The 18,016-nt window shown below is 40.9% G+C and overlaps 2 protein-coding genes across 2 annotated transcripts; both read right to left on the reverse strand.

Annotated features, from left to right (window-relative positions):
- Nucleotides 1-4,041: 4,041 nt before the first annotated feature.
- LOC133141287 (interleukin-1 beta-like) lies at nt 4,042-6,692 on the reverse strand. The gene is made up of 5 exons (XM_061261784.1): nt 6,663-6,692; nt 6,254-6,431; nt 5,730-5,903; nt 4,575-4,711; nt 4,042-4,263 (listed from the first exon to the last, which is right to left on the reverse strand). Exons 1-5 carry the CDS (start codon nt 6,690-6,692, stop codon nt 4,042-4,044), a joined length of 741 nt encoding a protein of 246 aa, XP_061117768.1.
- Nucleotides 6,693-13,500: 6,808 nt separating this feature from the next.
- On the reverse strand, nt 13,501-16,480 carry LOC133141140 (interleukin-1 beta-like). The gene is made up of 6 exons (XM_061261558.1): nt 16,397-16,480; nt 16,191-16,239; nt 15,789-15,966; nt 15,268-15,441; nt 14,449-14,585; nt 13,501-14,137 (listed from the first exon to the last, which is right to left on the reverse strand). The coding sequence occupies exons 2-6, from the start codon at nt 16,218-16,220 to the stop codon at nt 13,916-13,918; spliced, it is 741 nt and encodes a 246-aa protein (XP_061117542.1). The 5' UTR covers nt 16,221-16,239; nt 16,397-16,480; the 3' UTR covers nt 13,501-13,915.
- Between the last annotated feature and the right edge of the window lie 1,536 nt (nt 16,481-18,016).

Raw genomic sequence — 18,016 nt, forward strand, 5'->3', positions numbered from 1 at the left:
TACTGCAAGCAGGTCCTTAGCAAGGCCAAGTCCATTTTCCTGGCCATCCCCTGTCGAAGGATTTCAGCTCTTGCCTATGGTTCCTGTGTAGGGGATGATTGTAACACTTTTTGCTCCAACATGTAAAACTCAATAACTGTTTATGCAACAGCCCTCACACTGATATAAGCCAGCCATATTTGTTTGCTTCAAATACTAGTCATTTAGACATCTACTACAATATCACAGAATGTGTGAGTTAATTTCAAATACAAAGAGTTCCAATGTTAAAACCAACACCAATTCTGGTGCGAGTTGTAACGCTAGCTGGGGATGGATGTACAGAACGTTTGCTGAAATCAGACCCACACTATGAAATTTAAACTAGAATTTGAATTAAAAATTTCTAAATCAGCCTAAAGTACATTGTTTTCAAATGAACAATATACTTTTATTCTAAAACATAACATATAAAATGGCCTATTTTAGAATGTCTGTATGTTACTTTGGCTAGGCACGCTGAGAAATAAATAAATGGTAAAAACAATCCGCTTTGACAGAATTACATGTTACCACCATCCCCAACCCAGGCAGCCAGTACATTGACGTGTCAGTTTGACACAAGCATGAATTTAAAGCATCACATTTGATTAGAGAAACTGCTTATTACTGCCATGGAAGTTATACCATTGTTACCCACAATATTGTGACTGTTAAACAAAAATATATGAGATGTGAATTGTTGCTTATGTATCTGAAAATGTTTTGGCTTAAAAAGCCCAATATTTCACACAGAGTCATCAATCATCTCAGGTGAGCTCAAAGGGGAATATGGGTCTGAACCAAATATAATTAACTTTCAAATTTGAGCAAATTCTATAAACGAGGCTCCTGGGGGCTTCACTGCTGTATGGTAGGCTATATTCAGTAAAAACACGAAATACAAATGGAAGTAAGTACCTTTTACAAAAATGACATGAATAGCATTGATCTGGACAAAAGGCAAATAAAACAAATGTGAGATTCGTTATGATGGCATAACATTTGGATCGCCTGCCATGAAAATGTATTTCTCCTCATTTGCATCAAACCAATAATTTAGTTTGTTATGCTTTGTTGATAATATCTGTGAAATTGAGGGTAAAATATTATTAATCATATGTCTGTTATTTCTTCTATCTGGTATTTTTCTATGTGTACACCCATTAAATGTCCTCTGAGGTCAGTACAGCAGCAGGAAAATCCTGGATTTCTGCTTGTTGCACTTGATTCCTGCTCCACCCACATTTCTTGCGAAACCTGTTAAAATCGGAGTTTCAGCGCACAGTGCAAAAGTGCAGGTGAATACACGCAATGTTTACTTAAAGATATTTAAGTGGGGAAACAACCTTTTTGGCATGTGACTGGAGAAACTACTTATTACTGCTATGGAAGTTAAACCATTGTACTTGCAATATTGTGACTGTTAAACGAAAAATAGATAATTACTTTTGTCACTCAAAATCTGTTTTTCTCTCTTAAAGTACCCAGTGGAGTCATCAAACCTCCCCTGTGAGTTCAAGGAGCCAAGTCTAAACAATCATCATCACATTACCACAACTCAATATTAAACACTCTTTAATCTGTAACAAAGACATGTTATTCAACTACTCAGATTTTCATTTTAGTTCGTCTATTATGGATCCGGCAAATCCGGCAAATCAATCCTGTCGTTTCCAACATGGACAATGAATTGTAGTTACATTCTTTGACCAGCAGATGGTGGGATTTATTAATATCTGCATCGTCACTGCTTTATATTTGGAGCAGAATAATCTGATTATTCTTTTTTCAAAGACAAGGAAATAATTCATAATCCCTGCAGAAATAGTAGTGGATTGCAATAATAATAGTTCCAAAGTGATTCTAATCCAGATTTTGGAAAAAGAAAAACCCAACACAACTGTCTGACTGACAACTCGCAAGCGCCACTGAAATTCTTAACATATCCGATATGACTATAATGAACCGTTAAGGAACCAGAACCCATGGTATATCGTGAACATTGGCACAGCTAGCGGGTGGTTAGGCACGACGCAAAGCGCAGTGCCGTTACCCACATTTTCCACGATATACTACAGGGTTGAGTTCCATAACCACCTTTATACAACGGTTACCACATTTATCTTCCGCCGAACAGTAAGTAATTGGTTGCTAAGAAACGGTATTGCTAACGTTAGCTAGCAATAGTGTATCCCCGCTGCACTAGCTAAGCAGCGGTATTGCTAACGTTAGCTCGCAATAATGTATCCCCACGGCACTAGCGTCAACTTGCTAGCTTGGTTGGCATTTACATAGCACCTTTATCCAAAGCACTGTACAATTGATGCTTCTCATTCACCCATTCATACACATACTCACACACCAACAGCAATTGGCTGCCATGCAATGCTGGTGGTGGTAGTGTCATGGTGTGGGCATGTATGGCTGCCAATGGAACTGGTTCCCTTGTATTTATTGATGATGTGACTGCTGACAAAAGCAGCAGGATGAATTCTGAAGTGTTTCGGGCAATATTATCTGCTCATATTCAGCCAAATGCTTCAGAACTCATTGGACGGTGCTTCACGGTGCAGATGGACAATGACCCGACGCATACTGCGAAAGCAACCAAAGAGTTTTTTAAGGCAAAGAAGTGGAATGTTATGCAATGGCCAAGTCAATCACCTGCCCTGAATCTGATTGAACATGCATTTCACTTGCTGAAGACAAAACTGAAGGGAAAATGCCCAAAGAACAAGCAGGAACTGAAGACAGTTGCAGTAGAGGCCTGGCAGAGCATCACCAGGGATGAAACCCAGCGTCTGGTGATGTCTATGCGTTCCAGACTTCAGGCTGTAATTGACTGCAAAGGATTTGCAACCAAGTATTAAAAAGTGAAAGTTTGATTTATGATTGTTAGTTTGTCCCATTACTTTTGGTCCCTTAAAAAGTGGGAGGCACATATACAAGCTGTTGTAATTCCTACACCGTTCACCTGATTTGGATGTAAATACCCTCAAATTAAAGCTGAAAGTCTGCAGTTAAAGCACATCTTGTTCATTTCATTTCAAATCCATTCCGGTGGTGTATAGAGCCAAAAAGATGAGAACTGTGTCGATGTCCCAATATTTATGGACCCGACTGTATGTGGTCACGCTAGGACTCGGAACTGTACTTTCCGCTAGGGTCCTCATCGCACTTGTCCCTGGGTTTGATTTGCACTTCATTGTACGTGTTGCAGACTTTTATCTGGACACATTTGCTTCTCTGGGGTTTCATGGTTTTTGCAGTATTTTGATCTGAGGATGTTGCCTTATTTTGTATGTCTATATACCCCTTTCTAAATCCCCAAGAAGGTCAAATGACACTTTAAAATCACTCATTTTGTTTTACTTTGGTAGGCTACTAGCGGTGGAAAGACGATAATGTAAGGGTAATTTCGGTTACAAAGTAAAAAGGTGACCTACAAACGTGGGGTAACATTAAAAGGTGTGAACAATCCATTGAGACATGCGTAGCGCCACTGTGGATATTGGCATGGCTGGAATGCTAACTGACCAATAGAGACAATGGACCAGGCCTATCCCTTATAAATATGGTATACTGAGCATATATTGAGCACTCGATTAGAAACCATTAAATAATTTATTAGCAAAGTTACACATTACCACCATGTGCAATAAAGCTGCTCGCTCCAAAAGTCATTATAAAATGCTTGAATTACAGTAGGCTACATAATTTACAGACAAGGAATCAATAAATAATCAGGGAATCAATAAATAATATACGATACGAGGAACATGAATCTTTCACAAATAGGCTGATCTTAACGACCAGAGAGCACCACGTGGTGGCTGAACCAGTTTTGAGACAGACTCAAAAAGTATCAATACATAATAAATAAATTAATATAAATAAATACATAAATAAACCCCAGTGCCGTTGTGGCTGTACTCGGTACATACAATGGACGGTTGGGGGATTTTTAGCCAGGTTTGTTGGGTGCTTGTGGATGCGTGGTGTGGTTGTATCTTGTGGAGATCACAGATGTGTGAAGGAGAAGTTGGTGAAGTGGGCGGAGTCGTCTTCTTTACACATCTCCACAGGTCTTTTATCCTCCACAGCCGTGCTGACGAACCAGCCGCGGAATTTGAGCGACTCTAAGCTGGTGGTGCTCAAGCCCTGCTCGCTCTTGAGAAAGAGGAAACGCGCCGTCTCCCCATTTGCGTCGATGTTCTTCAGCATCGCGCGGTCTTTCACCTCCTGGAGAAACGACACACAATCCACGACTGTGAGCAGACTCATAAAGGAAGCTTGTGAGCCAGGCTTGTTTACATTCTTGAGATCGACAGATTCATTTTAATAACAAATATATACATTGAAATCAAAAAAAGTTAAGGACAATATTTGATCCGATTCAGGACATTGTTATGATAGGCTCAGAAAAGAACAGAATAACGTATTACTGTTCTGACACGTGAATTATGTGGAATTCACAGCTTTGGGTCTCAGAACTGAGCATCTGAAATCTATCATCTCAACACAGTGCTCTCCCATCAGCATCGTAGATTTACCTCCAGCTGCAAGATGGGGTTGCTGCCAGACTTTGAGCAGGACAGGTAGAGGTCCTTTCCGGCGATACTCAAAGCAACAGGTCGTCTCAGGCTGTCAGTGAAGTTGTGAGACATGTATGTCGACAGGTTCAAGTTTACTGTGGGGAAGGCAAAGAGCAACATGGCCATCAATCCACAATCAACAGGGACATATTTCTGAGTGCATGTACTATGAAATTGCACAGTGTTTATTCAAATGTTTTCATTTGATTCTTTTCAAAAACATTTTGTAATGAATTTCTATAAAATTTTATTGAAATATAAGTGTTTAAGTGTTCTCGCTCAAGACTGCTGGCTGTCCTGGTCCCACGGTGGTGGAATGATCTCCCGGTGAATGTCAGAATGGCATAGTCACTGACCTCTTGACTCATCTCTGAAGACTCATCTCTTCAGGCTACACCTTTCCCTCCCTAACTCACCACCATGATTAGCCTTATATATGACATAGACTGGAATGGCACTTATATAGTTGTATCGATATTGTCGTTTTTTGTATTAGCTATTGTATTGTTGTACTCAGGGTATTCTAGCTGCCAACTGTGGTATGCTAGGTTGGATTTTGATGTATTCTTCAAGGGTTCCGATTGTATCTGTATGGTCACACTTCGACTCGGAACTGTACTGTCCTCTCAGGTCCTCTTCGCACTTGTACTTGGTAAATGTTAAATGGTAAATGGTAAATGGTTGGCATTTATATTGCGCCTTTATCCAAAGCGCTGGACAATTGATGCTTTCTCATTCACCCATTCATACACACACTCGCACACCAACGGCGATTGGCTGCCATGCAAGGCACCAACCAGCTTGTCAGGAGCATTTGGGGGTTAGGTGTCTTGCTAATGGACGCTTTGACACAGCCCAGGCGGGGAATCATACCGGCAACCCTCCAACTGCCAGACAACTGCTCTTACGGCCTGAGCCATGTCTCCCCTTGTGTTTGATCTGCTCTTTGTTGTATGTCAGTCTGGATAAGAGCCTTCCCTTGTAATGTAATGTAATGTTTATACAAGTCTACAGAGGTACTGTAACACTCTATTTAGAAAATAACAAACTAATAACTGAAGCTAAACTCTGCAGTCTGTGCAGCCCCCCCTTCAGGCCACTGACTGGGCTTACCTTTGAGATGCATGCTGGCAGCCGGCAGTATCACTGCATGCAGCTCCAGTGGACTCTGGTGGAGCACCAAGCTCTTCTGATCTTGGTCACACACGCTGTGTTCTATAACCTTGGTGTTGTAGAACACGTTGGGCTTGCTACTCCAAGTATCCACCACCACTGGCGTGACGCTCTCTGCGAAGGGGAGAGGCAGGGGCATAGGTGGGCCGATGAGCAAAACAAACAAACGCAAGATTGCAATTGGCTACTGCACTACGGAGGGTGATGACAGCCGAATGAAGGCCCTTTGACTTTACGTCACTGAGAAATGTGGCACGCGCAGCCTATCATTGGTAAATGGTAAATGGTTAGCATTTATATAGCGCCTTCATCCAAAGCGCTGTAAAATTGATGTTGTTCATTCACCTTTTCATACACACACTCACACACCAATGGCGTTTGGCTGCCATGCAAGGCACCAACCAGCTCCAACCATTGGCTGAAAGAGAACATCAACAAAAAAATTCCACGGCAGGTAAGCCTACCGTCAAACACGTTTTCCAGCATAATGTCGAGGAGCTCATGGTCACTGAACTCTGTCCCGCGGGGAGTGTAGCTGTGTTTCATTCTCTGCAGGGCAACGATGACGTTGGCAACATCGCGCAAACTGTGCGGATGCTGGGTTACCTCCAAATGTAGTTCCTTGTGGTCACAGCTTGGGATCTTTTCGGGGACGGGAAAACAAAAAGATTACTCCTCCGATAAGAACATTTATGATGCGCGACCATTACGTAAATAGTCGCTGCACAGCAACACTGATATAGCTCATGCCACGCAGGCTAAAATCATCAATAGGCCTACTAGGAAATCTCCCTTGCTGTTCAACAAAGTGTTGCGGTTTACCTCATTTGATTAACACATCTTTAGTTAACGTTAGCTCAGTTACCGTCTCACCTTTTCGATGCAAACAGACTTGAATTCCATGTTTCTGCTTTTCGAAAAGCTGCAAGAACGATAAAAAGCAATTATTTAGTTCGTTACGCTAGAATACATTTAATTAACAAATTGGTAAATACATGCTCACAAAACTGGCTGGTTTACAAAATAGACTAAATACACTAGAAGCCATCACAGTCACTTGCGTAAAAAGAACCCACTGCGGAGTACCTACTGTTATTCGTAAAGAAAGGTGCTTAGATCCTCAACTTCAGTGTTAAGTGCCTGCTAGAGCAATCTGCCTACAAGGATGTTTCGCTCCCATATATATTGAGCGCACAGCGGCTGGGGAAATCCCTTGCGTTATTTCCCATCGAACGGCCGAATTGGTCGCCTATTAATGGTCTAACCACAACATCCGATTTAATCCTTTAACGTAATGACAATTTCACTTGTTTTAGGGAGAAATCTGATTGAATAAACCTATGTTCATTTGCAATTGAATCTCTACATATAGTTCCAACTGAAAATATCCCATCATTGGTCACAGTGTCAATTCGAACGGTCATTAGAAAACCAATATTTTGCTTATAAAGCGCTTTTCCCAATGCTGACAGGCGCCTTGCAGCAAAATCTAAATTGGAAAAGACACAACATTGCAAATAAAGAAACAATAGTGTTTAGCAATTAAAATCAAGAAATCTTCTGAAACGCAAAAATTCGGACAACACAGCGATAATCGACCGATATGTAACTAAAACACTGGTAATAAAGGTCGCATGCAAGTTATATTTAGAGTCTTATTTTAAATTGAGTTGACAGCTTTGTTGAGAATGGACATCGGCGGGCAATGTGTTGGTCAATAACGTGGACGACTGTCAGTGAATCCCATCGAAATAGGGAACACTAAGCTGCAGAATTACGACCTTAAGGCCATTGTTTCCATGTTAAAATATTATGCAAAACCCATAATCACTTTCTCAATTCTAAGTAGCCTACCCAACGTTCCCAATATGCCATTATAATGTCAGTCGGGCAGGCTATCAAGCAGTAGGAACAGCAGTAGGTTTAAATGAAGGTCAAGCACTTCACGGTCACAAAATCATGATTTATTTTGGGATTGTGGTCATAGTCTCTCATGGACTCCAGTTCAATCCATCCACTCCGCAGTGTTCGCTCCCTCCAACTCTCACCTTCAGCGTTCCCAATCACCGGACTATTAGTTTCACCCCAGTCTATGGCTTCACCTGTTCTGTTTGATTAGTGGGCTCTCTCTACGTACATATGCCATGCCTTTTCATTCTATTCTTTGTGAGGTATTGGTATCAGTCTGGCTACACAGACTGAGTCTTTGCCATTCTGGTATTATCCATCGCTGTCTGTCTCAGTGCGGCATGGATGGTGATGTTATAACATTGCCACAATATGGCAGCAACATTGAGAGAATGAATTTGTCTTAGCTGGGCTGTACAGGGCAGCACGGATGGTGCAGTGGGTAGCACTGCCGCCTCACAGCAGTCCTGGGTTCGAATCCCCGTCGGCCGGGGCCGCTCTGTGTGGAGTTTGCATGTTCTTCCCGTGTCTGCGTGGGTTTCCTCCGGGTACTCCGGTTTCCTCCCACAGTCCAAAGACATGCATGTTAGGCTGATTGGAGAGTCTAAATTGCCTGTATGTATGAGTGTGTGAGTGAATGGTGTGTGTGCCCTGCGATGGACTGGCGACCTGTCCAGGGTGTATTCCTGCCTTTCGCCCAATGTATGCTGGGATAGGCTCCAGCCCCCCCTGTGACCCTGTTCAGGATAAGCGGGTTCAGATAATGGATGGATGGATGGATGGATGTCTGTCTCAGTAGTCATTTGCTTCTTCTTCTTTTTTGACTACAGATTGTGGATCGCCCGTCTGTCTGGTCATTAAAAATATCTGCTCTTGGATCCTTCGTGCCTGAGTTTCGTTACATGGTCACACTGCTTTCCTCTCACAATCTAAAGACATGCAGGTTAGGCTACTTGGGGATTAATAAATATTGTATATTATATTGAATTGTATAAGTAAATGTGTATAAATAGAGGCACAAAAAATACATTAACCTTGCAACCACCTAGTTTGTGGTCAACAAAGATAAAGGACCATACTGAATCTGGCCAGGCAAACACAATACACAGAATTTCAATGTCAGAAAAAAGTCAAAATCCAGTGATTGAGCCATGGGCAGTTCCGTATGTTTTCTGCTGCATGTATTGTGTTACACAATCACCTCATATGCGCAAATGCTGAAAGATGACGTAAATAAAAAGTAATATGCAATAAGGTGTTGCAGAATTAGCAAAAAGTTGTCAGTTAAAAATGGTTGGCATTTATATCGCGCCTTTATCCTAAGTGCTGTACAATTGATGCTTTTCATTCACCCATTCATACACACACTCACGGCAATTGGCTGCCATGCAAGGCACCGACCAGCTCGTCAGGAGCATTTGGGGGTGAGGTGTCTTGTTCAGGGTCACTTCAACACAGCCCGGGCGGGGGATCGAACCGGCAACCCTCCGACTGCCAGACAACTGCTCTTATTGCCTGAGCCATGTCGCCCCAAAGCATCAGTTCACACCCAGTAGTCATTGCATGAATAAAACAATGTGTTGCATTAATAAAACAATGTTTTGTTTCTTTGTATTATATCTACTTCAAAATGAAATGGGGTCAAACGTTCAAGAAATTAATCTCAGCGGTGGAATTTCACAAATTTACAAAATGAAAAAAAAACGCTTGATAAATGCAATATTTAATTTACAAAGGACGGACTTACATCTGTTTCCACACTTCCTTTTTTATGTGTATTTTTTAACACAGAGAAAAAAAACTGAATTACTCTGTTCAGCATTTGAAAATGTACATACAAGTAAAGTTTTGATATTAATGAAGATGTTATCAGTCTCTCTTTATGGAGAGTGTTAAGATACCTTAGAACATAATCCAGTTTTTAACGCCTTGGAGGTTGTGAAGATTAGTTATGATAGTATCTGATCTTTAAAAAATATGCAGTGAATATATACACATAACCCTCTGGAAACCAATCTCATGGTAAATGCTATGACAAATGGACTGATAATACCTCTGGCTCACATTGTATATCCTCCCAAGAACCATGCATTGTATTTTGATGAAACCTACACAACAATGGGGCGTACAACACAAATATTTCAATCAATAAATAATGAAATGACATAATATTAAAATCTAATATTTTCAGTGCAACGTCATTGTCATCCAAGTCACTTGTATTATGTCCAAAAATACAGATCTCAAGAGGATATGACGCCTTGACCTGCCTCAACATGATTACACTGTCAGCTTTTGTAATCCCAAACAAGGCATGACGAAATTTGAAGTGTTGTTTGACCCATTTTTCCTGTTCAAGGGTCTCATAAGTAAAATGTCCTGTACACAGTACCAGGCAGCATTTGTGGCCAGGTACTTTAGGCTTGTGCAGAGCAACTCTGTAGCATCTTTCATTTTATTTTCATTATATTTTATTTTCATACAGTGGAAATAATTTTCGCAGGAATAAAAGCTGTAGCATTTTATTAGTAGTAGGGGTGAGACCGCAGGACATTTACTGCAAGCAGATCCTTAGCAAGGCCAAGTCCATTTTCCTGGCCATCCCCTGTAGAAGGATTTCAACTCTTGCCTATGGTTCCTGTGTAGGGGATTATTGAACACTTTTTGCTCCAACATGTAAAACTCAATGACTGTTTATACAACAGCCCTCACACTGATATAAGCCAACCATATTTGTTTGCTTCAAATACTAGTCATTTAGACATCTACTACAATATCACAGAATGTGATATTGTGAGTTAATGTGAAATACAAATAGTTCCACTGTTAAAACCACCCCCAATTCTGGTGCGAGTTGTAACGCTAGCTGGGGATGGATGTACAGAACGTTTGCTGAAATCAGACCCACACTATGAAATTTAAACTAGAACTTGAATGAAAAATTTCTAAATCGGACTAAAGTACATTGTTTTCAAATGAACAATATACTTTTATTCTAAAACATGACATACAAAATGGCCTATTTTAGAATGTCTGTTTTTATGTTACATTGGCTAGGCATGCTGAGAAATAAATAAATGGTAAAAACAATCCTCTTTGACAGAATTACATGTTACAACCATCCCCAACCCAGGCAGCCAATACATTGACGTGTCAGTTTGACACAAGCATGAATTTAAAGCATCACATTTGACTAGAGAAACTGCTTATTACTGCCATCGAAGTTAAACCATGTTACCTATAATATTGTGACTGTTAAACAAAAATATATGAGATGTGAATTGTTGCTTATGTATCTGAAAATGTTTTGGCTTAAAAAGCCCAATATTTCACACAGAGTCATCAATCACCTCAGGTGAGCTCAAAGGGGAATATGGGTCTGAACAATAGTGGTCTGAACCAAATATAATTTACTTTCAAATTTGAGCAAATTCTATAAACGAGGGTCCTGATGGCTTCACTGCTGTATGGTAGGCTATATTCAGTAAAAACACGAAATACAAATGGAAGTAAGTACCTTTTACAAAAATGACATGAATAACATTGATCTGGACAAAAGGCAAATAAAACAAATGTGAGATTCGTTATGATGGGATAACATTTGGATCGCCTGCCATGAAAATGTATTTGCATCAAACCAAGAATTTAGTTTGTTATGCTTTGTTGATAATATCTGTGAAATTGAGGGTAAAATATTATTAATCATATGTCTGTTATTTCTTCGATCTGGTATCTTTCTATGTGTAAACCATTAAATGTCCTCTGAGGTCAGTACAGCAGCAGGACAATCCTGGATTTCCACTTGTTGCAGCACTTGATTCCTGCTCCACCCACATTTCTTGCAAAACCTGTTAAAATCGGAGTTTCAGTGCACAGTGCAAAAGTGCAGGTGAATACACGCAATGTTTAATTAAAGATATTTAAGTGGGGAAAAAACCTTTTTGGCAGGTGGGTTTGAAGCTCCATTAATATGAACCATCCCATTTACCTAGAGAAACTGCTTATTACTGCCATGAAATAATCCATTGTATTTACAACATTGTGACTGTTAAATAAAAAATAGATGAGATGAGGATTATTACTTTTGTAACTCAAAATCAGTTTTTCTCTCTTAAAGTACCCAGCGGAGTCATCAAACCTTCAAGGAGCCATAAATCTAAACAATCATCATCACATTACCACAACTCAATATTAAACACTCTTTAGTCTGTAACAAAGACATGTATGTATTCAACTACTGAGATTTTCATCTTTGTTAGTCTTTTAAAAGCATCTCCAATTGCACATCTGGCAAATCAATCCTGTCGTTTCCAACATGGACAACGAATTGTAGTTACATTCGTTGCCCAGCAGATGGTAGAATTTATTAATATCTGCATCGTCACTGGTTTATATTTGGAGCAGAATAATCAGATTATTCGTAATCCCAGCAGAAATTCTAGTGGATTGCAATAATAATTGTTCCAAAGAGATTCTAATCCAGATTTTGGAACTGTCTGACTGACAACTCGCAAGCACACTGAAATTCTTGATATATCCGACATGACTATAATGAACCGTTAAGGAACCAGAACCCACGGTATATCCTGGATATTGGCACAGCAAGAGGGGTGGTTAGGCACGACGCAATGCGCAGTGCCGTCACCCACATTTTCCACGATATACTACAGGGGTGAGTTCAGTAACCACCTTTATACAACGGTTACCACATTTATCTTCCGCTGAACAGTAGCTAACTGGTTGCTAAGCAACGGTTTTGCTAACGTTAGCTAGCAATAATGTATCCCCACGGCACTAGCGTCAACTAGCTAGCTTGGTTGGCATTTATATAGCACCTTTATCCAAAGCACTGTACAATTGATGCTTCTCATTCACCCATTCATACACATACTCACACACCAATGGCAATTGGCTGCCATGCAAGGCACCGACCAGCTCGTCAGGAGCATTTAGGGGTTGCTGAGCTCACCGGTGCGTTCTTTCTGTTTAAGAATGTTCCAAACAGTTGATTTGGCCACACCGAATGTTTTTCCTATCTCTCTGATGTGTTTGTTTTGATTTTTCTGATGTCACTGATAGTGACAGCTCTTTGGATCTCATATTGAGAGTTGACAGCAACAGATTCCAAATGCAAATAGCACAACTTGCTGTTGTATTCCTCCACCGTTCACCTGATTTGGATGTAAATACCCTCAAATTAAAGCTGAAAGTCTGCATCTTGTTCATTTCATTTCAAGTCCATTGTGGTGGTGTATAGAGCCAAAAAGATGAGAATTGTGTCGATGTCCCAATATTTATGGACCTGACTGTATGTGGTCACGCTAGGACTCGGAACTGTACTTTCCTCTAGGGTCCTCATCGCACTTGTCCCTGGGTTTGATTTGCACTTCATCGTACGTGTTGCAGACTTTTATCTGGACACATTTGCTTCTCTGGGGTTTCATGGTTTTTGCAGTATTTTGATCTGAGGATGTTGCCTTATTTTGTATGCCTATATACCACTTTCCAAATCCCCGAGAAGGTCAAATGACACTTTAAAATCATTTTGTTTTACTTTGGTAGGCTACTAGCGGTGGAAAGACAATAATGTTAGGGTAATTTCGGTTACAAAGTTAAAAGGTGACCTACAAACGTGGGGTAATATTAAAAGTTGTGAACAATCCATTGAGACATGCGGAGGCTATATGGTGGATATTGGCATGGCTGGAATGCTAACTGACCAATAGAGACAATGGACCAGGCCTATCCGTTATAAATATAGTATACTGAGCATAGTCTATGAAGTAACAATTTGAACACTCGATTCGAAACCATTAAATAATTTATTAACAAAGTTACACATTACCACCATGTGCAATTAAGCTGCTCGCTCCAAAAGTCATTATAAAATGCTTGAATTACAGTAGGCTACATCATTTACAGACAAGGAATCAATAAATAATCAGGGAATCAATAAATAATATAAGATACGAAGAACATGAATCTTTCACAAATAGGCTGATCTTAACGACCAGAGAGCACCACGTGGTGGCTGAACCAGTTTTGAGACAGACTCAAAAAGTATCAATACATAATAAATAAATTAATATAAATAAGTACATAAATAAACCCCAGTGCCGTTGTGGCTGTACTCGGTACATACAATGGACGGTTGGGGGATTTTTAGCCAGATTTGTTGGGTGCTTGTGGATGCGTGATGTGGTTGTATCTTGTGGAGATCACAGCTGTGTGAAGGAGAAGTTGGTGAAATGGGCGGAGTCATCTTCTTTACACATCTCCACGGGTCTTTTATCCTCCACAGCCGTGCTGACGAACCAGCCGCGGAATTTGAGCGACTCTAAGCTGGTGGCGTTCAAGCCCTGCTCGCTCTTGAGAAAGAGGAAACGCGCCGCCTCCCCCTTTGCGTCGATGTTCTTCAGCATCGCGTGGTCTTTCACCTCCTGGAGAAACGACACACAATCCACGACTGTGAGCAGACTCATAAAGGAAGCTTGTGGGCCAGGCTTGTTTATATCCTTGAGATCGGCAGATTCATTTTAATAACAAATATATACATTGAAATCAAACAAAGTTAAGAACAATATTTGATCTAATTCAGGACATTGTTATGATAGGCTCAGAAAAGAACAGAATAACGTATTACTGTTCTGACACGTGAATTATGTGGAATTCACAGCTTTGGGTCTCAGAACTGAGGGTCTGAAATCTATCATGTCAACACAGTGCTCTCTGATCAGCATCGTAGATTTACCTCCAGCTGCAAGATGGGGTCGCTACCAGACTTTGAGCAGGACAGGTAGAGGTCCTTTCCTGCGATACTCAAAGCAACAGGTCGTCTCTGGCTGTCAGTGAAGTTGCGAGACATGTATGTCGACAGGTTCAAGTTTACTGTGGGGAAGGCAAAGAGCAACATGTCCATCAATCCACAATCAACAGGGACATATCTCTGAGTGCATGTACTATGAAATTTCTATTCATTAAATATAAGTGTTTTAGTGTTCTCGCTCAAGACTGCTGTCTGTCCTGGTCCCACGGTGGTGGAATGACCTCCCGGTGGATGTCAGAAAGGTAGAGTCACTGACCTCTTTCAAGCGCAGACTGAAGACTCAGCTCTTCAGGCTACACCTTTCCCTCCCTAACTCACCACCATGATTAGCCTTGTATATGACATAGACTGTAATGGCACTTATATAGTTGTATAGATATTGTTGGGGCATTCTAGCTGCCAACTGTGGTCTGCTAGTTTGGAAGTTGATGTATTCTTCAAGGGTTCCAATTGCATCTGTATGGTCACACTAGGACTCAGAACTGTACTGTCCTCTGAGGTCCTCTTCGCACTTGTACTTGTGTTTGATCTGCACTTCATTGTACGTCGCTCTGGATAAGAGCCTTGCCTTGTAATGTAATGTAATGTTTATACAAGTCTACAGAGGTACTGTAACAGAGGTGTTTAACACTCACACTATTTAGAAAATAACAAACTGAATAATAACTGAAGCTAAACTGAAGCTAAACTCTGCAGTCTGTGCAGCCCCCCCTTCAGGCCACTGCATGCCGTGACTGGGCTTACCTTTGAGATGCATGCTGGCAGCCTGCAGTATCACTGCATGCAGCTCCAGTGGACTCTGGTGGAGCACCAAGCTCTTCTGATCTTGGTCACACACGCTGTGTTCTATAACCTTGGTGTTGTAGAACACGTTGGGCTTGCTACGCCTAGTATCCACCGCCACTGGCGTGACGCTCTCTGTGAGAGAAGAGGCAGGGGCATAGGTAGGCCGATGAGCAAAAGAAACAAATGCACGATTGCAATTGGCTACTGCACTACGGAGGGTGATGACAGCCGAATGAAGGCGCTTTGACTTTACGCCACTGAGAAATGTGGCACGCGCAGCCTGTCATTGGTAAATGGTAAATGGTTAGCATTTATATAGTGCCTTCATCCAAAGCGCTGTACAATCGATGTTGTTCATTCACCCATTCATACACACACACACACCTACGGCAATTGGCTGCCATGCAAGGCACCAACCACCTCCAACCATTGGCTGAAAGAGAACATCAACAAGGAAATTCCACGGCAGGTAAGCCTACCTTCAAACACGTTTTCCAGCATAATGTCCAGGAGCTCATGGTCACTGAACTCTGTCCCGCGGGGAGTGTAGCTGTGTTTCATTCTGTGCAGGGCAACGATGATGTTGGCAACATCGCGCAAGCTGTGCGGATGCTGGGTTACCTCCAAATGTAGTTCCTTGTGATCACAGCTTGGGAACTTTTCGGGGATGGGAAAACAAAAAGATTACTCCTCTGATACGAACATGTATGATGCGCGAAAGTTACGTAAATAGACGCTGCACAGCAACACTGAAATAGCTCATGCCACACAGGCTACAAATAGGCCTACTAAAAAAATCGCCCTTGCTGTTCAACAGTGTTGCGGTTAACCTTATTTGATCAACACATATTTAGTTAACGTTAGCTCAGTTACCGTCTCACCTTTTCGATGCAAACAGACTTGAATTCCATGTTTCTGCTTTTCGTAAAGCTGCAAGAATGATAAAAAGCAATGCTTTAGTTCGTTACGCAACAATACATTTAATTAACAATTCTCACAAAACTATGACTGGTTTACAAAATAGACTAAATACACTAGAAGCCATCACAGTCAATTGCGTAAAAAGAACCAACTGCGGAGTACCTACTGTTATTCGTAAAGAAAGGTGCTTAAATCCTCAACTTCAGTGTTGAACCGTGTAGTTTAGTTGTGCCTGCTAGAGCAATCTGCCTACAAGGATGTTTCGCTCCCATATATATTGAGCGCATAGCGGCTGGGGAAATCCCCTGCGTTATTTTCCATCGAACGGCCCAATTGGTCGCCTATTAATGGTCTAACCACAACATCCGCTTTAACCCTTTAACGTAATGTGGACATTTGTGGACAAATCTGATTGAATTAACCAATGTCGATTTGCAACTGTATCTCTACACATAGTTCCAACTGAAAATATCGCATCATAGGTCACAGTGTCAATTCGAACGGTCATTAGAATACCACATTTTGCTTATAAAGCGCTGTTCCAAATGCTGAAAGGCGCCTTGCAACAAAATAAAAGTGCAAAATCAAAATGGGAAAATACATAACATTGCAAATAAGAAAACAATAGCAATTAAAATCAAGCTTCTGAAACGCAAAAATTAGGACAACACAACACAGTAGGAACAGTAGTAGGTTTAAATGAAGGTCAAGCACTTTACGATGACAAAACCTTGATTTATTTTGGGATTGTGCTCATAGTCTCTCATGGACTCCAGTTTAACCATCCACTCCGCAGTGTTCGCTCCCTCCAACTCTCAGCTTCAGCGTTCCCAATCACTGGACTATTAGTTTTACCGCAGTCTATGGCTTCACCTGTTCTGTTTGATAAGTGGGCTCTCTCTACGTACATATGCCATGCCTTTTCGTTCTATTCTTTGTGAGGTATTGGTATCAGTCTGGCTACACAGACTGAGTCTTTGCCATTCTGGTATTATCCATCGCCGTCTGTCTCAGTAGTCATTTGCTTTGTATTTTTTTGACTACGGATTGTGGATCGCCCCTCTGTCTGGTCATTAAAAATATCTGCTCTTGGATCCTTCGTGCCTGAGTTTCGTTGCATGGTCACACTCTGCTTTCCTCCCACAATCTAAAGACATGCAGGTTAGGCTACTTGGGGGTTAATAAATATTGTATATTATATTGAATTGTATAAATAAATGTGTATAAATGGAGGTATAAAAAAAAAATTAACCTAGCCACCACCTAGTGTACACCTTTGCAACCACCTAGTTTGTGGTCAACAAAGATAAAGGACCATGGTGAATGTGGCCGGACAAACACAATACACACCGTGGTCAGAATTTCAATGTCAGAAAAAGATAGCGGCTCAAAAACCAGTGATTCAGCCATGGCCAGTTCAGCATGTTTTCTGCTGCATGTATTGTGTTACACAATCACCTCATATGCGCAAATGCTGAAAGATGTCGTAAATAAAAAGTCATATATAATAAGTTGTTGCAGATTTAGCAAAAAGTAGTCAGTTAAAAGCATCTGTTCACACCCAGTAGTCATTACAAATATTAGTTTTGCATCAATAAAACAATGTTTTATTTCTCTGTATTATATCTACTCCAGAATGAAATGGGGTCAAACGTTCAAGAAAGGAATCTCAGCGGTGGAATTTCACAAATTTACAAAATAAAAAAAAAGACTCGATAAATGCAATATTTCATTTACAAAGGAAGGACTTACATCTGTTTCCACACTTCCTTTTTTATTTGTATTT

This window comes from Conger conger, chromosome 11, assembly GCF_963514075.1.
Source record: "Conger conger chromosome 11, fConCon1.1, whole genome shotgun sequence".
NCBI classification, from domain to species: Eukaryota; Metazoa; Chordata; class Actinopteri; order Anguilliformes; family Congridae; genus Conger; species Conger conger.